We start from the raw sequence: 26,743 nt of genomic DNA, 5'->3' as shown, positions 1-26,743 counted from the left end.
CATTCTTGCTGGAGGGACCCGGCCTTCGCTTTTACCTCTGAGGGATTTCCTCACAGGCTTGATACTTTAACCAGCATCAGAGAAAGTCATATGCTCACCATGGTGAGACGCACGCTGTCATTCCTCACTCCTTGGACTTAATGTGAAACTCCTAATACAGGAAATCCTAAAAATTCAACCCGGTTCCAGAATCCAAAGATGTGACAGCTTCAACAGCAACAATTAGATATTGGTTAATGCATTGATATTAATGGAAATGGGGTAAGAGAGAACCAAAGTGATGTCCTTGTTGCTGCCCTAAGAATAGTTTTACAATTTAGAATACGTGGCTTGATATTCATTATTTTGCGTATACTATAAAGTGAAGCTCGCTGGCATCTTCAGGGTCTAATCCCATGAGACCATCTTCAAGATGGAATTGTATCACAATGCCTTGTGACACTTCGAAAACTAGATTTCTTTCAGGAAAGCTAATGAAGAGTCATTTTATAGAGAATTATATTTGAGAAAGATTCCCTTGTAACTGGAAGCAACTTACACAAATATTTTTACAGGGTTAGAATCATTTATTGAATAGAACAGCTTTGGTTCAAGCTAACATCAGTGGAATGCCATTTTGGTATGGTTTTCCATTATTTCAAAAGCAAGTCCAGGGAAGCCAGATTAATCAGGAATCTGATTATGTTTCTCCATATATGAAAAAAGAATAATCCTATTGAGAAGGCTTATCTTGGTCAAGCATATAGCTAACAGAAGCAATGTAGCTTTCTAGTGACATCTGTGTAGGGTTGGTTGATTGTGGTAAAGAGCTGGGAACGGGGACTGCCAAGTTCTAATAAAATTCCTCTCTCACTTCAGTCTTGCAAAAGAAAAATGATGCACTTTACTCAGAGTAGCCAAGCACAACAAGAAGTGACAGCCATAGTACTGGCCTAAAGAATTGCCACCTATCAGCAAATCCTTCAGTCATGAACATCTTAGTATGAATTTGCTTTCCTCTTAAGTGAGAGACAGAATCAATGCGTTTTCCCACAGTTTATTCTTTTGCAAATCACTAAATGTTTTATAGTAAATAGTATTTCTTTTCATGATCCACACCCCTTCTGAAAGCCTGTTATTAGACCACTGGAAGGTTTGATGGGATGGAGTAAGAAGTGAAAGTAGGGATAATTCCGATTAATTGTGCCTGGCCTCCTGGATGGTGGGCCTGGGGCTGGGATGGCGAATTGATGGCAAGAGGATTAGAGCTTCAAAACTTCAGTGCTGAAGGCACTTAGTGCTCAGTGGGAAGAGGAAATAAGATTTCAGCAGACGGAGAAGAGGTATAGAAAGGAAATCAGGAACCAGACTTAATTTGTTTTGTGGTTTAAATAGATTAGGTCCTAGGCACCGGCAGCCACCTCCTACCCTGACCTGCAGACATGGCCCATTCTTGGTTAGGAAAACTCATGTGGACCATCACCACACTATTAAATCAAAAAGTAAGGTTACTTAACTGCTGTTATTATTTGTGACTGAGACAACTTTTGCTCAGAAATAATTAAGACATTGCATCCTAAATTATAACAATTCAACTTTCCTGGGCTATCTATACCCCTGGGTTCCTGGGCTATCTATACCACTGGGTTTCTACATTTATCTTTTGTTTCAATAGAAACAGGCCATATTAATTCAACAGGGCATATTAAGCCATATCTGCTGGAAAAACTTACACTTTATTTCTTGACCAACAACTACAGAGTGATTACTTAAATTTTTTTTTATGGTAAAATATATATAACACTATAACATTCATAATTTTAATCAGTCTACGTGTACAGTTCAGTGGCATTAAGTACATTCACATTGTTGTACACCCATCACCACCATCCCTCACCAGACTTTTTCATCCTACCATATGGAAATTCTACCCATTAAACGTTAACTCCCTATCCTACCCCTAGCCTTTGGGAACCGCTGTTCCACTTTCTTTCTGTATGTGATTAACTATTCTACCTTATATAAGTGGAATCATACAATAGGTATCCTTCTGGGTCTGGCTTATTTCACTTGACATAATGTTTTCAAGGTTCATCCATGTGGTAACTTGTCAGAATTTCTTTCCTGTTAAAGGTTGCATCATATTCCATTATATGTACATACACATTTTGTTTATCCATTTATCCATGAATGGAAGTAATTATTTTTAAAAAGCACACCAGTACTTAGACATAAAAACGATGCTGTCCTTCAGAATAGGGCACTTCAGAAGTTATCCTTACTCAGTGATGACTTGTGTCATGGGCTCTTTAGGGGAATTGTGTTCCCCTAAAATTCCTAGCCCCCAGAACCTCAGAATGTTGAATTCCTTACCCCCAGAACCTCAGAATGTGACTGTATTTGGAGACGGTGCTCTTTAAATAGGTGATTGAACTAAAACAAGCCCTTTAGGTGGGTCATAATACAATGTGACCAGAGTCCTTATAAGAAGAGGAAATTTGGGCACACAAAGAGACACCAGGGGTACACACAGAGAAAAGGCCATGTGAAGACACAGCGGGAAGATGGCCATCTGCAAGCCAAGGAGAGAGGCCTCCAGAGACACCAAACCTGCCGACAACTTGATCTTGGACTTCATGCCCCCAAAACTGTGAGCAAATAAATTTCTGTTGTTAAAGCCACCCAGTCTGTGATACTTTGTTATGGCAGCCCTGGCAAAGTAACACAACTTAGTACAAAAGACATTTAGGGTGCTTTTGCTGAAATTGTCTCAGAAACAGCGTAAGCCCATGCACCCACATCAGCCTCGTTACTTCACAGTCACAAACACCATTCAGCTTGATCACTAGCTTTTTTCATCATATTGGGCTTTAAGTGGCTTCTGACTCTTTAACAAAAAATTAAATCCTCTCTCAAGGGATAAAGTGCCTTCTCCTGAGAATATGCAAAAGAATACCCTGCCAACTTTGTAGGCAATTCCAAAAGGAAATTGCTTTGAGCAATAGCAGCAGAGTAAGAAAAAGTGTTTTGTCTACTATGGTAACTTGCACTGAAGAAGGCAACACTCCTTAAGATAAATATGCCCTGTTGTATTTGGTAAAGAATCTGTTGCTGTACTTTATATTGCTGCCTCCTCTATCAAAATGCAATATATGTACATTTTGGAACTTGCCTCACACCTTTTTTTTCCTGCAAGAGCTCAAGCTCTTCAAAGAGCTCTATGACCTGACTCTTAAACCAAAGCTGCAGAGCCTTCTGTTTCTTAATCCGCAGCTGGATTGCTTTGATACTTTGGTCAAAAGGATCACTTCTCAATGGGGCTCAGTTCACAGGCAAGCTCCAGTACAGCCCTCTCACCCCTACCCTCAGCCTGATCAAGGAAAAGTGGGGGTCGTGAGGAAAGGACTGTGTGATGTGGAGAAGAGAGCAAGTCCCAGGAAAATAGGCTTTGGTGTCTTGAGGGAAAAGAACTGAGCTGGAATCAGGGATTGTATTAGTCATTTTTTTTGCACTGATCTGAAAGAATACCTACAGCTGGGTAATTTAAAAAGAAAAGAGATTTATTTTCACTCATGATTCTGCAGGCTGTACAGGAAGTGTGGCACCAGCATCTACTTCTAGTGAGGCCTCAGGAAGCTTTTACTCATGGCAGAAAGTGAAGGTGGAGCAGGTGTGTCATGTGGCGAAGAAGAAGCAAGAGAGCTGCCAGGCTCTTTTAAACAACCGGCTCTTGTGTGAACTAATAGAACAAGAAGTCACTCATTACCATGGGGAGGTCACCAAGCCATTCATGAGGGATCCGCCCCTCTGACCCAAACACTTCCTACCAGGCATTACCTCTAACATTGGGGATCACATTTTAAGATGAGCTTTGGAGGGAACAAATATCCAAACTGTAACAGGGACCTTGAGTTATTATATGCAGTTAGTTTGCCAGATACTTGTCATTTGTCAGGCATTTTCCAAAAAGCTTTCAATTACATTATCTTGAAAGTTATTTTAGAAGAAGAGGTTGGACTAGGAATCATGGTCACTGTCATGATTACATCAATCTCTGACTTTAAGAGGGGTCTTTGCAAATATCTCACTGCAAAAATGTCAAAAATGACACTGGCTAGGAATCTCATTTGTTTTCTAAAAAACAAGGTCCTATTTCTCACTGAGTGGAGCTCCTTGAGGATAGGGTCTGTGCCATCATCATCTTCACACATTTAGCACTGTGCAGGGCACCGAGTAGGTATTCTAAATGTTGAATGAATGACCTACAGCCCTTCACTAGATTTCCAGCTCCTGTGATTCCAGTGTCTACCATCCTCTGTTGTGTTTCACATTTCTGCCCAGTTCCCACTTGATTTTCCCTTATTTGTATTTCTCAGGTTGAAGCCCAGATTTATTGTAAAACTGTGCCTATGACCAGAATAGGTTTTATCTTCACCATATCTCTGAATTTGAACTCGTAAGGAGGTCTGGAGGCTACAAAAGGTAACTGGATGCTACGTAAGCCTAGGTTTCAGTCTGTTGGAAATGAACTTGAACTTGGACTTGGACTGAAGCTTTCTGCCTTCCCCTTGTCAGCCATCTCTCAGGCAGGTAAAGAATGGCATCAGAAAATAACCAGCCATCAAAGCTCCCTTAATTTTTGATATCACCTGACTTTAAGGTAACATCACCTTAAGACTTCAGACTTCAAATGGTTAATATAATTAGGCTAATGCAAGATAACTATTTGAACTAAGAAAAAGAAAATCTAGTGTATAATGACAATTCCTTTCATCAAAAAGAGACACACAGACACAAAAAAAACAAAACACCTGTTAAAAGGGCTGCCTTTGTCTCCCACTCTCCTGGAGCCCCATGGCTGGTACAAAATTGAAACAACTCTTTTCCCTGTTCCTCCTAAAACATTCCTTGTATGAGACTATTTTATGTGGGCAGAGATCAACAATGATGCCCCAACACAGTGAAAGAAGTTTGGATTCCTTCTCCTTAAGAAAATATTTCTCCAGCGAGCCCTCACTATTCTAGCTGACCAGCTGGCAGGCTGGCAGGTGGAGACACTCTCTTTGCAGACCCCAAAGCCTTCGGCAACTTCTCAACTGTGCCTGAACTTGGCAATCATGCCTATGGAGAATGAGCTTTCTTTTTTTGAGAATGGAGGAATGCAATATGCACAATTTACCTTTTTTCTCAGAAGCTATTTTATACCTCATTAATGCCAGGAGAAAGGGCTTATAAGGGTCCTGACATGTAAATGTCTAATTAGGAAACTTTCAAAGCTGACACTATGTAAAACACTCACGTTTTATTTAAAAGAGAAAGAAATGAAAAGATAATTTATCATCACACTGCTAAAGAAGTCCTCCAATAGAAAAAGGAACGCTTTTACACTGTTGGTGGGAGTATAAATTAGTTCACCCATTGTGGAAGACAGTGTGGTGATTCCCCAAGGATCTAGAACCAGAAATACCATTTGACCCAGCGATCCCATTACTGGGTATATACCCAAAGGATTATAAATCATTCTACTATAAAGACGTATGGACACGTATGTTTATTGCAGCACTGTTCACAATAGCAAAGACTTGGAACCAACCCAAATGTCCATCAATGATAGACTGGATAAAGAAAATGTGGCACATATACACCATGGAATACTATGCAGCCATAAAAAAGGATGAGTTCATGTCCTTTGCAGGGACATGGATAAAGCTGGAAACCATCATTCTCAGCAAAATAACACAGGCACAGAAAACCAAACACTGCATGTTCTCACTCATAAGTGGGAGCTGAACAATGAGAACACATGGACACAGGGAGGGGAACATCACACACCAGGGCCTGTTGGTGGGTGGGGGCATAGGGGAGGGAGAGCATTAGGAGAAATACCTAATATAGATGACAGGTTGATGGGTGCAGCAAACCACCATGGCACGCATACAGCTATGTAACAAACCTGCATGTTCTGCACATGTACCTCAGAACTTAAAGTATAATAAAATAAATAAATAAACAAATAAATAAATAAATATGTTTTGTTTTTAAAACACTACAGAAGTCCTCCAATAAAATGAACTTCTTATTTGTATATTCCACTTAAGCTCAGCTCAGCCTGCTGCTCTCATCTATTAAGTCCAATGTTCATGTTCTCCTTTTTTCCTTCCTGCAGGCATTTCGTCACACTCTTATTGCCTTAGCTTGGTTTTCCCTGAAGGAAGAGCCTGATGCCAGCGCTTTTGTGCAGATAGATAACTTTGGAGGTGGTCCTAGGGCAGAAGAGAGAGAGAGCAGGGAGAGTGAGATGGTAAGGCAGGGAAACGCACTACTACGGGAAACAAGGGTTTGATTCTGCCGGGACCACCTGAGAAGCCTGTTTAATGCCTTCTTGAACTGTTCTCTTGAAAGATAGGAAGCAGGTCCATGGATTCATCAGTTCCCTTCCCATGGGTCAAAGGTTATTCCCAGGAGTTTTAACTTCCCAATCTATGCATATGCTTGGGCAAAGCCAACCCTCCTAGTATCTGTGGTGACCCAGTATAGAAAACAAAAATATATGATGTATTAATTATCCATTGCTACAGAAAAAAATCACCCCAAAATTTGGTGGCTTCAAATCACAATGATTCCTCCACAGTTTCTGTGAACCTGGATGTCGGAGCAGCTGAGAAACTCTGGCTCAGGGTCCCTCATGATGTTGCAGTCAGGACATCAACCCAAGATTCCATCACCTGAGGGCTTGACTGTGGCTGGGGGATCTGCTTCTAAGAGAGCCCACACACGGCAGCTTCCTCGCTGGCTGTTGGCAGTAGGCCTTATTTACTGTCACAAAGGCCTTCCCATAGGGCTGTTCGAGTGTCCTTACTCTGTGGCAGCTAGCTTCTCAAAGAATCGATGGTCCAAGAGAGAGCAAGGCAGAAGCCACATGTCTTTTGACCTCACCAATAGTATTTATGCTATTGGTCATATAGACCAACCCCAGTGAAATGTGGGAAGGGACTACACAAGAATGGGAATGCCAGGAAGTGGAGACAATTGGGGCCATCATGTGGGCTGGCTACCACATAGGTTATGTGTGCAAGGGTCACATAGCACAAAATGTACCAAAACCTGCACAGAACTGTCAACCCTGACATGGCTGAAATAATATATGAGTCCACAAAGACGTGAGTCATGCTGAACGCAGTGGCTCACACCTGTAATCCCAGCACTTTGGGAGGCCAAGGTGGGCGGATGACTTGAGCCCACAGGTTCAAGACCAGACTGGGTAACACGGCAAAACCCAATCTCTACAAAAAATACAAAACTTAGCTGGGCATGGTGGTATGCACCTATAGTCCCAGCTACTTGGGAGGCTGGGGTAGGAGGATAGCTTGAGCCCGGGAGGTGGATGTTGTAGTGAACCGAGATCGCACCACTGCATCATTCCAGCCCCGGTAATAGAGCCAGATCTAGTCTCGAAAAATTAAAAAAAAAATTTAAAGGATATGAGTCATGGTATTCCAGATGCCTGTTCCAGCTATGTCTCTTTCTTGCTTCCCACCACTCAGACCCAACCATTTCCTTGGTTCCTCAAGTTGAACCCAGGATTTGCAATTAAACGAAGATCTCAGAAAATACTGAGGTGCTAAGCTGATCTACAATTGTAACATTACAAGTACAATAAATGATCTGAAAATGGCCTACGTCTTGGATTGATTAAATCATTCAGGAAGTTTATTTCTTGGTTTTCTTTTACTCCAAAGCTACAACAGGCAGGCTGCAGAAGCCAACACATGACTGTCTGCCTTTCAACAGGGGAAGAGAACAGGTCAGATGCTCCAGCTTTATGGAACAGAACATTACCCTAAAGCAAACAAACCTGTGTAAAACATTTTCAACCTGAAAAATATAGAGAAATGAATCTCTAAGTATAAAGGTTTTATTTGGGAATAATAGACAAGAAGTAAGATTGCAGTCTGGGACATACATACATGCAGATCATGGTGGCCTCTGAAATGTCCAGAAAGCAAAGGAAACGATTAGGGTCCACTGGGGAAAAAGATTTACACAAGTTGTTTTGAAAGAAAGCTTATTGGCACTGTATGTGTCTTACAAGCGCTGGTGAGTTCTGATTGGTGAATGTCAGTAGTTGCTAGGTAGGACTTGTAACCTTGGAGTTATGGTTAGGCGCTTGTAGGTTTTTTTGTTTGTTTGTTTGTTTGGGGTTCTTTATGAGACAGAGTCTCACTCTGTTGCCCAAGCTGGAGTGCAGTGGTGTAATCTCGGCTCACTGCAACCTCTGTCTCCTGGGTTCAAGTGATTCTCCTGCATCAGCCTCCCAAGTAGCTGGGATCACAGGCTCATGCCACCATGCCCAGCTAATTTTTTTTTGTATTTTTAGTAGAGATGGGGCAGGCTGGTCTCGAACTCCTAACCTCAGATGATCCACCCGCCTTGGCCTCCCAAAGTGCTGGGATAACAGGCGTGAGCCACCCTTATAGTTTTTGACTGGGCTTAGTGAGACAGTTTTTAAAACAGGCAAATGTTCTTATATAAGTGGCTATCTCTCCTTGTGCTGCTAGCTGCAGTTTGAAAAAATTCCTTGGGATATTTCCTTTTGTCAGACAAATCATATGTGAGAGCCCTCCCTTCATGGCCTTCTCTGAACCCAGTGGCGAGTTTGACACAAGTGACTTTATTTTGAATCATACAACTTCCATGACATGAACATTAATTGAACACATTCATCACAAGGACAAGATTCGTTTTGATTTAAGTCCAGTTAACAATGCAACTGACTCCTCCAGACTTTCAGAGTCTTAGAGGATGACGAACACATGCCTCAAAGTCATCACTGCAGCATGACTACTCTGACTCCAGTCATTGTCCCCAACTTTCCAGGCAAGGGCAGAACACAAAACAGGAGTAATGTGTGTATCAGAACAGAAAACCCTAGAACTTGCCAGCCAGCAGACTTCACATATATTTTATTGGCCAGAACAGTGTCACAGGTCATTCCAGGTTGTCAGAGAAGATGGGGAGGTTGTTAAAATGTATTTGTTATTAAAATAAAAAAAAAATAGAGACAGGTCACGCATGGTGGCTCACACCTGTAATCCCAGCACTTTGGGAGGCCGAGGCAGGTGGATTACTTGAGGCCAGGAGTTCGAGACTAGCCTATCCAACATGGCAAAATCCCATCTCTACTAAAAACCACAAAAATTAGCTGGGCGAGGTGGCACACGCCTGTAATCCCAGCTACTTGGGAGGCTGAGGCATAGAAATCACTGGAACCCAGGAGGCAGAGGTTGCAGTGAGCCAAGATTCCACCACTGCACTCCAGCCTAGGCAACAGAGCAAGACTCTCTAAAAAAAAAAATAAATACATAATAAATTTTAGAGACGGGGTTTGTTCTGTTGCCCATGCTGGAGTGCAGTTTTAGAGACAGGGTTTTGTTCTGTTGCCCATGCTGGAATGCAGTGGTGGCATCACAGCTCACTGCAACCTCAAACACTTGGGCTCAAATGATCCTCTGGCCTTGGCCTCCAAAAGCTCTGGGATTATAGGCATGAGCCACTGTGGGGAGTTTTTTTTTTTAAAGCTGATTATCCAAATTGGGTTCTATAAATAAGGGAAAAGGGGAGGTTGGATATTGGATGGGCAATTCGTTGTTTTTGCAACCCAGGGTTTTTTAGCCTACTCTATGGGTGGAAATGCTTTTTGCTACAGTCACCCAAAAGGCCCAGATAGTCAAAGGGATCTTGAACGACTAAACAACCAGCCACTGGTTAGTTCTGTACTTGGGCGAAAAAAAAAAAACCCACTGTGACATGACCCATTGCTGCTGGATTTTCTGTTACATGCAGCTGAACTCAATGCCCGATTGATACAACCCACAGAAATATTTTTATTTATTTTTACTTTTTCTTGAGACAGAGTCTCGCTGTGTCGCCCAGGCTGGAGTGCAGTGGTGCAATCTTGGCTCCCTGCAACCTTCACCTCCCGGATTCAAATGATTCTCCTGCCTCAGCCTCCCGGGTAGCTGGGGTTACAGGCATGCACCACCACATCTGGCTAATTTTTTTTATTTTTAGTAGAGACTGGGTTTCACCATGTTGGCCCGGCTGGTCTCGAACTCCTGACCTCAGGTGATCCACCCACCTTGGCCTCCCAAAGTATTGGGATTACAGGTGTGAGCCACCATGCCCAGAAAGAAATATTTTTAGATCATCTCTAACCAAGTGACAATTTTGTTGCATTAATTGTTAAATTTAAAATTTGTTCATTATCTTCAAAGACGTGGTTTCAAATTTGTCAAATTTATAAACATCATCATTATTGATCTTCTGAAAAAATAACAGCCACGTGATAATCCTGACGCTTCTGCACATTGGTGTTTTTCTGTTTGTTTATTGTTTTTTCCAGTCCCTTTAACTGGACACGCTCTCACACACCTTTGGGTCTTCATGTCTGACAGGCCCTCTGTCTAGATGCTATCCGCTCTCCCTACCCCATCCCCAATTTGCCAAACACCTCCTTGCAAAGGCTTTCCCTGAATCTTCCAGTCTAAATCAAGTAACTCAGTTAAATTCTCAGGCAGACAGAACACTTTCTTTCTGAAACTTACTGCATTTTATACATACCTATTTCTTTTTGAGGGTATGTATATAATGTGTTTTCCCACTGAACTGTAAGTCCTATGAGGTCAGGGGCTGTGTTAGTTGTGTTTGCACGTGTCCTGATCCTGAGAGGAGAAAAGTGCCAGCTGGAATGTTATGTCCACATTGACTTTCAAGAAGCCCCTGGAAAGTTCAAGTGGGATGCTCTTGTTCAAGGGATTGATAGACTCTAGACATGATCAAGGATGATGTCCATAGTGGATTCTGCTAATTGAAATGTTTAAGCCTTTCTATTTGTTTCTTATTTTTTATTTTTTTTCTTCTTGTAAGCCTCTGGGGAACAAGGAATGTGTCCAGGAATGGCAGGCTCCACAAAGCAGTCTGGGCAAACTTCCAGGCTGTCCAGCCAATCAATAGAGTTTCCAGGGGTGACAGGCCAAGTTGTAATCCCTCTTAGTAACTCTAAACAGAGCAAAAATACTGATCGACCACAGTTAAAGGTGAGAATCTCTTAATGCTTGCTTATATAATATTTCTTAAGGCTTGCAGTTTGCAGAAGTAAATACAGATTGGAAAATATCTGTTTATACTCTCGTGGCAAAGCAGGCATCTGGAGCGCATTTAACTGTGGTAATACTTTGCTCCCAAGTAAATGTTCTGTTTGTGACAATACAACACCAGGTTATCTGGCATTTCAGAAAGGCACCATTCTCCTCCTGGGTTCTATACAAAACTGAAGGCAAGATTTCAGGACAATCCATTCTGAGAATATTAAAACATGCACCAACTCAAATGAGAAGACCAGGAAAAACTGGAAAGAAGTTCAAGTTATAAGAAAATTTGAAAATATAATGCCATCGTAGAAAATTACTGTTTGTTGTCTATTCTACTTCTTTCCTTTAAAGACTACTATGATGGAAATGCCCATTAATGACTCCTGCCTATGAGGAAGTCTTGTTTATCCACACTATCTGGGGTTTGAAAGATGTGGAGGCAGGAAGTGGGGTAAGAGAGACGGGAGATAGAGGTCAACTGGAAGCTGCACTTCCAGGTATAGGCTACACACTGTGAGGCTATAATAATAGCTGGTCAGCTAGAGATGGGGGTTCTGGAATATTTGGATGTTTATGTATCCAGATTACTTGAGTCCCAAAGGAGCCAGGTAGAAGGAATTCTAGTGAATAAATAAAACTCTGACCCAGCATTTATTTAATTCAAGGTAGTAATTTTACAAGCTGCTTCATTTTTTTACTGAAATTAGGGCAAATTCTAAATAAATTAAGAGTTTAAGTCACTAAATAAAATTAAAAGTAGACTACATGGCGGGGGGATAAAAATTATCTTACTAATCACTTACTCATTATTTGAGAGGTACCGCTCTAAGAGGGAAAAATATTATTTATCTATTTTTTTCCTGGTTTTTATACACCAAAACATCCTAAAAGTACTGTGAGAAAATAACATTTTTAAAAATGGATAATACTTTTCAGTGTCTTTTAGAAAATAATTTTTGAAAAGTTACTGATAAATTATTCACCAGAGGTAATCCATCATAAAGAATTAACCAGAAAATATCAGAGACATACAGTTAACAAACCTAAGGCAGAGAATTGTATGCTTTTGTACTTTCTGTATCACTATAAGGGAAATAGGTTTAAATCCAGAGAGGAGATACTGCCTTTGCCAGAAACAGAAACATTTTTAACACTATTCTTCCTGGGAAAAAAGCATTTAAAAATTCGATGGGGCCAGAATACCCATCCAGAAGTTATGACCTTAAAGCCACTTTCAAGTCCACAAGAACAAGGTGTGCTGTGGCCTACTCAATCTACCTCCTGGGGAGTCAGGCTCATAAAGCTGAAGTTGAGGTCAGAAAAATGAGTAGGATGCAGCATACACCTTTTATCAGTGCCAGCAAACGGTCCATGAGCTCTCAAAAATGCTTCTATTGTTGTTGCTGTTTCAACCATGACTTGGAATTAACACAGCACAGAACGATACTGCCTCTCTGTTCTGAAGTCCTGGTAGGTAAGTAAACAAGTAACTTGCTACAACTTCCCCGCAAAAGTATGTATGAGAAGCCTGCCCTGGCCGGGTGCGGTGGCTCACGCCTGTAATCCCAGCACTTTGGGAGGTCGAGGTGGGTGGATCACAAGGTCAGGAGATCGAGACCATCCTAGCCAACATGGTGAAACTCCGTCTCTACTAAAAATACAAAAATTAGCCAGGTGTGGTGGCACGCGCCTGTAGTCCCAGCTACTCATTGAACCCGGGAGGCGGAGGTTGCAGTGAGCCAAGATCATGCCACTGCACTCTCGCTTGGGCGACAAAGAGCAAGACTCTCTCTCTCGCTCTCAAAAAAAAAAAAAAAAAAGCCTGGTAGAACTTTGAGTCTAGCTGAGCTTCTTTCATAGCTTGCATTGCTTGTGTTTTCTTCTTTAGGTAAATAGTAGAACTATTTAGCCAGTCATATTACAGTTTAATCTGCGGCACTTGGTCTAGAAGAAACACAGATGGAACTGATGAAGGTTTTACTGTGTGGACAGTGTGATACTCACCATGTTTGAGTGACACTGTTTTGTATATATACACATAGAAAAGTTTAACAAGCCATCATTTGCTATGACAATGGGGCATATGAGTGGTTCTCAAACCAAGGAGCAGAGATTATCTCTTTGTGAGGACAAATTTGATTAAGAGGCATTCCTTGTGTGTTTTTTGTGGTATTGAACAGAGAGCCAAATGCTTAGCTTCAATGTAACCATCTTTCCAGTACCCTTGAGAAAAAAAGCTGCCTGTCAACACTTGGGTAAACAATATCTAGAAGTGATGGAAGGAAAAATACTCAGAGGCAGGAAAGCAATGGGCATTGCAAGTCTTACAGACTTGCATACAATTCATGAAAGAACCAGAAGGCTCAAAAAGAATAGAATTCTGGGCCCTCCCCTCTTCAGTTTCCTCAAACTTTCCACAGCCTTTAGACTCAAGGGATTCTTCTTTGGTTGCAATGAATATAGTGAACACTTCAAGGTTTGTGCCAACAGGGAAGTAAGAGAGCCTAGTTAACACAAAATAATGAGACATCCTTTAAAGTCATACACAGTCACTTCCCCTGTCCCTGCCCCACAGGCCAGCAAAATGCTAGACGTGGAGACATGGGCCCAGCAACCAGCTCTTTTCTAGAAAATTACCAGGAGAGATGAACCAGACTCAGATGAATACTTAAAATCTGGATATGCAAAATCTGTTCATGTAGCATGATCTTTTTATTTCTGTTAAGTCTCTAAAACAAAATGTGATGAAACATCATTTAGGCAGAAGGCTTGTGGAGTTGTGGGGTGGCAGAGACAAGGGGGTGAGGTGAAGGGGACTGTGGAAGAGGAGGAGTGAAAAGGAAAAAAATCCAGGAGATTATCTGTATCAATCTCATTGCTAAAAATGTCTGCTTCCTTCCTTGGGGATCAGAGTTTGCGGGGTTTTCTCTTTCTCTGTTGACAGAAGATCTTGTAAAATGATAGCCACTGAATCAACTAAATACATTCAACAAATATTGATGAGTATTCTCTATGTTTTTGACACTGTGCTGGCACAAAAGAAGATACAAAAATGAGTAAAACTCAATTGCCCATCGTTGACACTTCTACAGTTTATTAAGAACGTATACATTAACTCCCCAGGAGATTAATCTACAAAGTACATGAATTGGTTTCAAAGCAGAGGTAATTGATTAATTCATATCCATTTACCCACTTATTTACTTAGATACTTAAGGTCTAGGAGATTGTATCAGGACAGTCTTTAAAGTTGTTTTAAAAAATACCAATTTTCTTATTAGTTTTATCTTCTTTTCTAGAGCCTTTAATTGTAAATGATAGAATGAAATAAAATTAACAACCTTTAACATGAGACACAGCTGTGCTTCTGAAAATAAGGGACAAAGGCTGTGAAATAGAAAACAGATATCCAAAATTCATGCATTGTTCCACAGTTTTACAAAATTGGCCTCAAAGCCTCTTCCAGACTACTGTAAAACAAGCTTATAAATTAGAAGCGGAAAAGCGCACTGATACCAATAAAGGTTACAAATTTAGAGAACAGAGATGGAAAAAGATTTAATGCAAACAGAAGAACTAAAGAAGGATAGTTATTGATGGTCATTTTGTACATAGGCATAAAGCTCCCTCAATTAGATCAGGAGCAACTTGTTAGACAAGCAGGAAATTACTAGAAGTAGGTACATTAGCATAAGTAAAAACTATCAGCTGATAGTAAGGGAAGTTGTAGGTAACCAGTTAAAAAATTCAAAGAGCACAAATGGTCTGGGACCACTTGGTAGAAGCTAGCAGCTCTACCTACCTTAATAATCCCTGGGAAATCACATCATTACAAAATTGTTTTTCATAATGGTGGCCCTGAGTCATCAAGGAAAACTTTAAATCCTGTCAGTATTCTCTGTTTTAAAAAGCAGGAAATGTTTTGGGGCCAGGAGACTATGTAATGCATTTTAGGGTTTTATAGGCAACATTTGGTTGTGTAGACTATTCCCTAGGAACTGAAATCTCCCTGATTACTCAGGAATTTACAGTGCCTTTGACCAAGAAAATACTCTTTGAAAAACTTTCTCTAATAACTATCAACCATGTTTCATTAGAGAAAATAGTAGGTTATCTTTTCCATATATTCCCACAATTATTTTAAAACACTGAATCTGGCCTACTCTAGGGAAAGCTTTTTGTGTAGAATTTATGTAGATGGAGAGATGATAGGGAGGAAGGTGACAGCAGCAGAAATAGCAGGAAGGTATGTGGTGACTTGACACATTCACTAATGCTAAGTAAAAACTGACTACAGAGCTTCTGTGGTGGAAGGTACAGAGATGCAGGACCCTATGAGTGAGTCATGGTGTTGGTAGAGTATAAGAAAATGACCCCATGTCTCTGTCTTTCTTTAATATGTGTGAAGACTGTAGTGTTTCGTTCCAACAGGCATGTCCTGTTCAGGCCCCAGGAAAGGGCCACACTTCTGTGAAGAGTCCCTATCTTTCATATGGAGGAAGACGGCACTAGAATAAAAACTAAACTTGACAAACAGGCCCTTACAGAGGTGGGTGGGAGAAGTTCGCCTTGTTTCCTCTAGGCCTCACTTTCCTGGGCCTTGATTTGGAGCTGCCTGGATATGCTGAGGGAGCAGCCTGGTGAAAGCGGAAGCTGGTCTCTGTCTTGGGGCAGGAGGAAAGGAACAAAGCCAAAACACATCCAGGGGTCTTGTATGGATGAGCAAGCCTGATCTCATTATCTAGAGTTCTTAGTTACAGGTGAATTCTATGTCCATTTTCCTTTAATAACCATGGAACTTTGGCTGCGTCTTCCTGCACCTTACCACCTCTTCTCAAGTGGTCATCCAGTTCACACTGCAAACAGCTGTGACCAACTTCCTACCTCTCGAGGCAATCTTAGAGAATCATTTAGGAGACAGCCATGTTAATGTTAATTCACCTCATATCAGTAAGACTTTAATCTCTGGCTTACCAGAGGATCCAACTTTATAATCATTCTTTTTCTTGCTCTTTGTGGAATAATGTCTTTTCTAGTTTTTCTAGTCCTTGCATCCACACTTATCAAGTGACATGTACCTTAGACTACATGGAGGCTGATAATACTATGCTCTTGGTAGATTTTCCAGGACTTTTTCTGGTGCATTAGTCCATTCAGATTTTGTTAATACCCACACCAGAGGCTGAGTGGGAAAAAGAGAGGTGTTAACAAAGATTGAAATGACTAATGGACCAGATTTTTTAAAAGACAAAATTAGAGGGGATTACCTTAAATTATCATCCCTTCTGTGGCTCTATTTTAAAAATTTACTAGTATATTAGGCATTGCTAAATATGTCTAAAAGGCAGTTATGCAGCAACATAGCTCAGACATAGTATTATTTCCCACCAAGAAAGATGGTAGCATTTTACCCACAATCCTTGTCTCAGCTGCCTGCCTGAGTGGAATTCCCACTCCTTTTGGTATGGTTTTGAGAGTTGAGACATCATCTTTATCTACTGGCTTCTGTGGTATTTACTGCATCTAAAATGAAAGATTCTGCATTTAAGTGTTGCCTAGAAAAAAACACAGTATCTTGCTTTCTTTTATTCATTCATTTGAAGTAATTATTGCTATCACAGTCTCATGTGCATTTTTCCCAAACCATAATGATTTGAGACTTATAGAGTATGGTAAAACAGTTGGATTGTTTTTTCAGAGAGGCAATTTTGTGAAGAAAATGGTAGTAATCTGAGCCACTTTTTGGTTTCTAAAGATTTCATCTGTTCACAGGACAATTTTGGGGTTCATACAATTTTTTACCTGGAAGCTGAGAACCTATGTTCAAAATCTTGTTTTCCATCTTCCACATGTAGAGTGCAGGTATAAGAACTTAAAATAAGACACATTCTTTTGTAGAATTTTCCTTTCCTTCCTCCTTTGCTCAGAGCATCTCTGAGTTCTTTGTAATTAGTTTTAAAGAAACATGAAAAAAGTTATAGTCTTTTCAAATAAAATACATGTTTCCCTTAGGAATTTATACTAAAATGTGTATTTATTTTTAAAAACCAAATGATATGAATATAAGAAATGCAATACTGGGTCAGCCCAATGGTCTAACCAGTCTGTGGTTTCAAAGTTTCATAGTACTCCATTAATGTTGACCTCAGAAGTTTTGGGATGTATTTCAAACTCCCTGGTTTCCTTTAATACTGAAATCTGAATTTACCATTCAGAGATTCATCTAAATCTTTCCTGAACTTATTTATATCTCTAACTTATATCAACTATCGAAATAATGAGTACCATAATGGCGAGGTTACTATATCCTATCTACTATGAGACCATAGAAAGGATATTACTACAGGGGGATGAAGAATTGGGATGGATAATTCAATCTCTTACAATTATTTTCTTTTTCTTGAGACAGGGTCTCGCTCTGTTGCCCAATCTGGGATGTAGTGGTATGATCACGGCTCACTTCAACCTCAACATCCTGGGCTGAAGCAATACTCCTGCCTCAACCTCCTGAGAAGCTGGAACCATATGCATGTGCTATCATGCTGGCTAATTTTTTTTTTTTTTTTTCACTTTTTGTAGAGATAGGCTCTACGTTGCCCAGGCCAGTCTTGAACTCCTGGGCTCAAGCAATCCTTCCATCTCGGCCTCCCTAAGTGCTGGGATTACAGGTGTGAGTCACTATGCCTGGCCTACAATTATTTTCTTGGTTACAACTATTTATATCCCTCCCACATGCAAAACTCCCCCATCCCCATCTTGTGACATCTTTCCCCGATCCCAAAGCCTCATCCAACCATGGCATCTGCCAAAAACCTATGATCTTGTGATCTATAAATCCAAATGCTGCTACTTAGATCCAAATACCTATAAGCCGGATAGAAATTATCTACCTCCTGCATACCCATGGTAGGCAGCTTCTAAGATGGTCCCAATGGTTCCTGCCCACTGGTATTTGTGGCCTTATGTTATCTTCTTCCTATGAGTAACTTGCTTCTAGAATGTGGCAGCATTAAGGGGATGTCACTTCTGTGAATATGTTACATAAGAGTGACTTCCATCTTGCTAGCAGACTCTGTCTCTTTTGCTGGCTCTGATAAAGCAAGGTACCATGCTAAGGAGGCTCACAAGGTAAGGAACTGAAGGTGACTTCTGGCCAATAGCCAGCAAGGAATTGAAGCCTCAGTCTAATAGCCATCAAGGAACTGAATCCTGGCAATTATGTAAGTGAGCTTGGGAGTGGATCCTTCCCCAGTCAAACCTTCAGATGAACCCCAAGCCCTGGCTGACAACTTGAACAAAGCCTATGACAGACCCTGAATCAGAGAATCTAGTTCAGCTGTGCCTGGAATTCTGACCCACAGAAACTATGAGATAATAAATATGTGTTCTGTTGTTTTAAGTGACTAAATTTTGGGGATGTTACTTAGCAACAGATAATTAATTAGCAGTAGACAATTAGTACATCTAATGTACAATGGTGGAACAGGGACAGGATAACCGCAATAAATACTCCCATTTGAAAAAGTAAAGACTGGGCTGGGTGTAATCTTAACACTTTGGGAAGCTGAGTAGGGGCAGATTGCTTGAGTTCAGGCATTTGTGACCAGCCTGGACAACATGGCAAAACCCTAGCTCTCAAAAAAAAAAAAAAAAAATTAGCTGGGCATGATGGTGTGCACCTGTAGTCCCAGCTACTCAGGAGGCTGAGGCACGAGAATCACTTGAACCCGGGAGGTGGAGGTTGCAGTGAGCTGAGATTGTGCAACTGCACTTCAGCCTGGGCAACAGAGTGAGACCCTGTCTCAAAAAAAAAAAGGAAAAAAAAAAAAGGAAAAAAAAAGACTGAAGGCACATCATAATCATTGGCCCAACAATTCTAAAATCCCATTAGGTAAGTGTTGTGGGAGTCCCTCTTATGAACAGAGTGGGGTCCCTCTACCCCAAGGCAAGAATGTTCCTTACTAGATCTCCATTCTGCTTCATGAGTATAGCTCTCAAGTCCATTTTTCTCCATCGCTCTTGGTTCTATTTTCTCAGAGACCCTTCCTGTTCCATGATACTTCTTGCTCCTTTGTGAAGAGAACATTGGAACAATTTCAGTTGAACATTGGAACCACCCAATCCCAGAACCAATGCCACTTCTAGGTATTAATTTCTGTATTGGTCAGGTATTGCTGCTTAACAAACAACCACAAAAATGTCAGTAGCTTACAACAATAAGCACTTATTGCGCCCTGTGGTCTACAGACCTGAGGGTGGCTCTGCTTCAGGCTGGAAGTCCATTTGGCTTATTCTAGTCTGAGGGTCTATGCCAAAAAGCAAGGCCACACTCAAAAGCATCTTCTCTGTTCACATCACAGACACTAAAATCCTATTGACCAAAGCAAGTCATATGGCCAAGGCCAAAGTCAAGGCGCAGAAAAGTATTTTGCCATCGTGAGATCATGTGGAGAATATGGATATACAATATCACTACATTTGAGGAAAGAACTGAGTTCAATTATTCAACCTATCACACTATATAAATTTTATATGAAGAAGGGTTCCTATGCCTAAAAATATTTTAAGTTCCTGGCCAAAAGGATTTCTAAAATCTCTAGTTTTTAGAGCACCATGGAAACAGAATATCTGCATGGGTAAGGGGTAAATAAGTAAGTACAGAGAGGCCAGTCCTGTTTGGCAGGCACTGAGGGTGGTTGTGTATTTCATCAAGCACCTGGAAGGAGTACAGGAAAGGCAGAATGAGGATGCTGGATAATTAAGCAGCTTATCCAGAATTAGCCCATTATTTATTATGGGATAAAAAAAAATTTTTGCATGTCTCAAGCAAGATAGATGCATTCAATTGTAAGTTCAAAAGTATATTGTAGTACCCTAGTGTTTGCAGTGGCATGATACATAATAGCAAAAGATGGAAACAACCCAATGTTCTAGATGACTAGATAAACAAATGACTATATATACACACAATGAAATATTATTCACCTTAAAAAGGAGTAAAATTCTGATACATGCTACCACCTTATGAATCTTGAAAACATTATGCTAAATGGAATAAACCAGACACAAAAGAACAAATACTGTATGAGTCCACTTACATGGGGTACTTAAAATAGTCAAACTCATAGACACACAAAGTAGGATAGTGGTTACTAGGGGCTGGGAAGAAATGAAGAGTTCTTGTCTAATGGATACAGAGTTTCAGTTTGGGATGACTGAAAAGTTCTGGTGATGGATAGTGATGATAGTTGCATAATGTGAATGCACTTCAAGCCACTGAATTGTACATTTAAAATATGGCTAAAATGGTAAATTTTATTTTTTCTTCTTTTTAGCCATCTATAGGCTTATCAATTTTGTTATCCTATGTGGTATATTTTATCACAAAAAATTTGCTTCATAGAAAAAATATATTCTAAAGCTAACCACAAATAATTAGGATAATCTACACCACTGTACTTCTCCACCATAATGGGTAAAGGGTTGACCATATTTAATAATGAAATCTTATGCCAAATAAAAATGAAATTGGGAAGGGCTGAGAAACTCTTATGACATGTCTATATTTCAAAGAAAATTAGGCTCCTACAAAGACATGATAAACCTGTTATGATTGAAGAAAATCCACTTATTTCCAGCTTCTATTCTTGTTCAGAAAACCAAGAGACAAATCAGAATGGCAATAGTCCTCATATGTCAGTACTTTTATGTTTGAAAATTCCATAACCCTAGGAATACACTCTTAGATCTCCCTTTAAGAAAGCCTAATTCCTGGCCGGGCGCGGTGGCTCAAGCCTGTAATCCCAGCACTTTGGGAGGCCGAGACGGGCGGATCACGAGGTCAGGAGATCGAGACCATCCTGGCTAACACAGTGAAACCCCGTCTTTACTAAAAATACAAAAACTTAGCCGGGCGAGGTGGCGGGCGCCTGTAGTCCCAGCTACTCGGGAGTCTGAGGCAGGAGAATGGCGGGAACCTGGGAGGCGGAGCTTGCAGTGAGCTGAGATCCGGCCACTGCACTCCAGCCTGGGTGACAGAGCGAGACTCCGTCTCAAAAAAAAAAAAAAAAAAAAGAAAAAAAAGAAAGCCTAATTCCTGTAATCCCAGCACTTTGGGATGCCGAGGCAGGTAATCACCTGAGGTCGGGAGTTCGAGACCAGCCTGGCCAACATGGTGAAACCCCGTCTCTATTAAATATACAACAAATGAGCCGGGTGTGATTGTGGGCGCCTGTAATCCCACCTACTCAGGAGGCTGAAGCAGGAGAATTGCTTGAACCCTGGGGGTGGAGGTCACAGTGAGCCGAGATCATGCCACTGTACTCTAGCCTGGGCAACAGAGCAAGATGCCGTTTCAAAAAAAGAAGAAAGAGAAAGAGAGAGCCTGATTCAAGGAGTGTAGTTTGCAGACAGCCTCCAGCTGCTGAACCTTCAGAATCCAGCAGTGTCATGCTGAGGTGACACTCCCCGGACCTCTCCAATGACTGAGCTTGGTGGGAGTAGTAGAGATGAGCCATTCTTGCCTACTGTGGAACTCTTCTAATGGGCAATCTTCGCTCTGACACTCCCATTAGCCTGGCTGAGAATTTCACAGAGCTGCACCGCAGTCTGGACACTCTTCCTACCCAACCTCCCTTTACAGGTGTCAGATCGTCATCACAGCTTGAGGCTCTCCTGTTTACTCCTGCTCCCTCTCCCCTTTATCCTTCACTGGCATTTCTCCCAGAATTGCACGTCTAGTTCTGTCTTGGTGTCTGTTTCCTGGAGGGCCTGAGCTGACAGAGAAACACTATAAGTTAAGTTTTGTTTGTTTGGCATGTTGACTTAGAAAACTTTAATAATATTAAAAGAATGAAGACTGTTCCCTGAAAACTGGTTCTCTAGGCTATCTCAACCTGGCTGACTTGAACTAGGTGACTGGGGTTTGGGGAGCTGGTTTTGCTAGGTTGAATATAGCTGGAGGCCCCATTGATGTTTTCATTCAGGCTGTAAAAGAGGTCAATGCTGGACCAAAATATAAAAGTAAACGAAAAAAGAAAGGAGCACAGGAAACTGGAGATATAATATGGGCTGCAAATGGCAATCACGGAGTCAAAGCATCGGGAGAGATGGACAGCTGTTCTCTGAGTCAGGCTGGGAAATCAATCCCTGACTAGACATCGTATGTCTTAGAGATGCCTGGTGTAATTAGTTTTCTAGGGCTTTCCTAACATACTACATATTGGGTGGCTTAAGGCTTAAAACAACCAAAAGTCATATTCTCACAGTTCAAGAGGCCGGCAGTCTGCAGTCAAGGTGTCGGTGTACTGATTCCTTCTTAAAGTATTCAGAGGGAGAACCTGTTCCATGCAGCTCTCTGAGCTTCTGGTGGCTGCTGGCAATCCTTAGCTTGTGGCAGCAGAACTTACCATCTCTCCCTCACAAGCCACATGGCATTCTCCCTGTGTGTCGGTGTCCAAAGCTTGCCTCCCCTTCTAAGGACACCAGTCATACTGCATTCACTATGACCCACTTCAATCCAGCATGACCTCATCTTAACTTGACTACACCTGCAAAGTCCCTATTCCAAATAAGGTCACATTCACAAGTTCCAGATGGACATGAATATGGGAGAAGGTTGGGGGGTGGGGGAACTCTTCAACCCAGTACACCTGGGAACTTGAGTTTAGATTAAAAAGAAGCCTTAGATTGGTGTCATAAGAGATGAGGAAGAATTTTCTGGTGGTGAGACTTTGAAAATAGGAATATAGGGTCTTGTTGCAGATCTGAAACATCAGAAGGTACAGACTGCCTTCTTTCCTGACCACTGTTCTTAAGGTATTACTTAATCGGGCCGGGTGCAGTGGCTCACGCCTATAATCCTAGCACTATGGGAGGCCGAGGGGGGGTAGATCACAAGGTCAGGAGATCGAGACCATCCTGGCTAACACAGCGATTCCCCGTCTCTACTAAAAATATACAAAATTAGCTGGGTATGGTGGCACGCGCCTGTAATCCCAGCTACTCAGGAGCTCAGGCAGGAGAATTGCTTGAACCCGAGGTTGCAGTGAGTTGAGATTGTACCACTGCACTGCAGCCTGGGTGACAGAGCAAGACTCCATCCCACCCCCCCCACAAAAAAATATATATATATATTACTCAATCGATACTCTCCTTGGCTTCTAGTCTTCAGAGCAGTGAAATATCTGGTTTAGTGCATTTGTGTATGTGCATTTGACCCGCTCCTTTACTGCCCCACCCCCAACTGTTTCTACAGAGGAAGGCAGATAGCAAAGTCCAAATACGAAATTGCCAGAATCATCCTGGAAAGGGAGAGAGACAGCCACTTTGGGTGGAAGTGGGCTGCCACATCATTTAAGTGGAATGGGGAAAGGAATCTAGGTTATTTTTTAGCTTTTACCCCCCCAAAATTTTTTTTTCCCTTGAGATGGAGTTTCGCTCTTGTTGCCCAGGCTAGAGTGCAGTGGTGTGATCTTGGCTCACTGCAACCTCCGCCTCCTGGGTTCAAGCGATTCTCCTACCTCAGCTTCCCGAATAGCTGGGATTACAGGTGCACACAACCAGGCCGGGCTTTTTTGTATTTTTAGTTGAGACGAGGTTTCACCATGTTGGCCAGGCTGGTCTTGAACTCCTGACCTCGGGTGATCTGCCCACCTTGGCCACCCAAAGTGATGGGATTACAGGCGCAAGCCACCATGGCTGACCCCCAAACCTCTTTATTCTGACCTCCCCTAACCCCACTTCACTCTTAGATCTAGAAGTACCTGGTTCTGCCAGTTCCTGAATATTCTGAGGATTCTGCAGTAAATCAGGTTGGTTCTCAGCTTTCTGCGCTGACAGCTAAGAATGTGTCTACCTCTGTTCTGCTATGTAAATGTCTATTCATCCATCTATTTTCAGATTGCAAAATTTTGTTCTTTTCCTGTTTTTCTCACACTTGACTTTTTTTTTTTTGCTGTGGGTATTCATGTGTCTCTATCATCTATCTTCCTATTCATCCATCCATCTCCCTTTGTTGTAATTTTAGTGAGGCTTTGGAGGGAATAAAATTAGATGTATGTATTAACCTGACATCTTAACCTGAAATTCCAGATTTAAAGTGATACCAATCAATATAATTGTAAGGTTGTCTTCTGTAATGCTGAACAGCTCAGGTGCAGGAATGAAGCAGGTAGACATTTAATCAGGGTTGAAGTTATGCCAGGTGAAAAATGGCGGAAGGGAGAAGACTCAACGGTGTTTTGTTTGCAAGGGAGTCATCATAGCGATGCACCCCAGACTCTAAAGCTGGATGAAGGGGATAGTGAGAACATAAGATGATGAGTGAAAAAATTGGGAGTCAATGGGGATTGGAATCTCAAAGATTTTTGAAAAAGTGCTCAATTGGGCACACAAAATTAAGGGAGCAGGAAGGATAGTGAGTGGAGGGGTTAAAATTTAGATTTGAGACTTTGCAGAGGCTATTGGCTACTGGGTGTGACCTTGGGAAGGGGTGGTGTGGCAGGCTCTTTTGCCACAGTATCATTAATCCACTGACCTTCTACACTGTGACACTGTCACACCTCCATTAAGAGGTGGAGTCTTATTCCTTCCCCTTGAATCCGGACCTTATAACTTTTTTTATAACCAACTGGGTACAAGTGAAGCTGTGTGATTTCCTGCGCTCGGTCAGATAGTGTCAGCCTGGTTCTTGTGGAATGCTCCCTCTGGGGAAAGCCAGCCCATGAGAGCCATCTTACTATCCTGAGACTGCCATGCTGGAGAGGCCACGTGTAGGTGCTCTGGTTGACTGTTCCAGCTGAACCTAACCTTTCAAGCACCCCTGCCAAAGTACTGGACACGTGTGTGAAGCTGTCTTGGACGCTACTAGAGCGGCCAGCCAGGTGACTTCAACTGATACCATGAGAAACAAAACTGCCTAGGCCAGGTCAAGAACCCTGCCTGAATTCTTGACCTACATCATTTGTGAAGTATGATTATGACTTGCAAGTATGTTTATGATTTGCAAGTCTCTTTCTTTCATCCAGAGCTCTCCCGTGAACTCCAGAGCCATATATCCAACTGCCTTCAGAACATCTCCAGTTAGATGGCTAATATGCATCTCAAATTTAACATGTCCAAAATTGAGTTCAGAATAGTTCCCTCAAACCTGCTCTTTACCTACCTCAGTTAAAGGCAATTAAAGTCTTCCAACTGTGCAGGCCAAAAACCTTGTTGTCATCCTCACTCCTTCCTTTCTCATATATTCCATATCCAATGTGTTAGGAAATCCCACGGGCTCCATCTTCAAAATATATCCAGATTTCAAGAACTTCTCGCCAATTACACTGCTACTACCTTGGTCCAAGTTGCCATCATCTCTTGCCTGGATAAGTCTCCTTATGGGTCTTGCTGTGGCTGTCCTTGTTCAACTTAGGTCTACGCAGCTAACTTACTCAAAGAGATCCTGCTAAAATGTCAGATTATATCCTTCCTCTGCTCAGAATCCTCCAATGACCTGCCATCTCAATCAGTAAATAAATGCCAGAGTGCATATGAGGACCTACAGAGCCTCCCTCACCTCTCTGTTCATCTCCTACTTTTTTTGTGCTCCTACAGTGGCTTCCTCCCTGGTCCTTAATCTGGATAGGTGCAGTCGTGTCTCAGGGGCTTTGCACTAGTCGCTCCTTCTGCTGGAAAATTCTTCCTCAGAGACCCATGTAGCTAGCAACCTATCACTCAGACACCTTGTAACCCCATTCCTTGCTTCCTTTTTCTCCTTAGCTATGTATCACTGTCTAACATACCATATATTTTACTTATTTATTGCCTGTTTTCCCCAGTGGAATGTAAGGGCCACAAGGCAGGCAATTTTGTCTAATTTGTTTATTGCTGTTTAAACTAGTACCATACACATAGACAGCACTCAAAACATATTTATTGAATGACAATTTCTCAGTACAGTGTATACCATCCCCATCAAAGGAAAAAACATTAAGGGCAAAACAAGGGGTAAGGGGCAGGAATATTGCTAAAGAAAATTCTAACAAGAGCTATCTATAATTATAGCTTTTATTTATTATATCTTAATTCAATCATTTATTCACAATTAGTCTAACTGCATTTTTGATGAATACCTGACTTCAGCAAAGGAATGAATCCACTAAGCAAAGTTCATTTATTTTTCATGACGTTCTTCTTTAGATCTTGAGTCTTTACTCTCCTGGATTCCTAAGAGAACTGCATCAGCCTCTAGTATAGTTGTATCTGTTGTTGCTCCCAGGAACCTAGATGTAAGCTCAAGATCTAATAGCCGCAACCGGACCCTGGTTCCTTTCTGGTATTTCCTAAATAGTAAAAAAAAAAAAAAAAAAAAAAAAAATCCATTAATTCTGAATATCATAACACGAACAACTAGTTTAACGACAACAACCAAATTCCAATTTTAATTTCTGTTAGCTCAAGATGAAGTTAACACCGGTAATTTGATTGTATCAGAAATCCTGCCCCCCACTCCCAAACTTTTTTGTTTTGGAAAAAAAAAAAGACAGGGTCTCATTCTGTTACCCAGGCCGGAGTACAGCGGTGCAATCAGAGCCTACTGTAACTTCAAATTTCTGGGCTCAAGCGACTCT

The 26,743-nt window shown here is 41.5% G+C and overlaps 1 protein-coding gene across 5 annotated transcripts in view; it reads right to left on the bottom strand.

The window, feature by feature from the left end:
- Positions 1–6,080: 6,080 nt before the first annotated feature.
- Positions 6,081–26,743, bottom strand: part of LOC105483539 (mitochondrial ribosomal protein S28) — a 121,090-nt gene continuing 100,427 nt past the window's right edge. For 2 of the 5 annotated variants that reach the window (XM_011744420.3, XM_011744419.3), the window contains exon 3: positions 26,027–26,455. In XM_011744420.3, the coding sequence (XP_011742722.1) occupies positions 26,287–26,455 (169 nt within the window). In that variant the 3' untranslated portion in view covers positions 26,027–26,286. Of the gene's footprint in view, positions 6,243–14,229; positions 16,653–19,024; positions 19,199–26,026; positions 26,456–26,743 lie in introns of those variants that run through there. The other 3 variants (XR_011606936.1, XR_011606937.1, XM_071068069.1) reach the window with 3 other exon arrangements.

This window comes from Macaca nemestrina, chromosome 8 (assembly GCF_043159975.1).
Source record: "Macaca nemestrina isolate mMacNem1 chromosome 8, mMacNem.hap1, whole genome shotgun sequence".
Taxonomy (NCBI): Eukaryota; Metazoa; Chordata; class Mammalia; order Primates; family Cercopithecidae; genus Macaca; species Macaca nemestrina.
The sequence above is the reverse complement of the archived record's forward strand: the minus strand, read 5'-3'. Positions and strand labels throughout refer to the sequence as shown.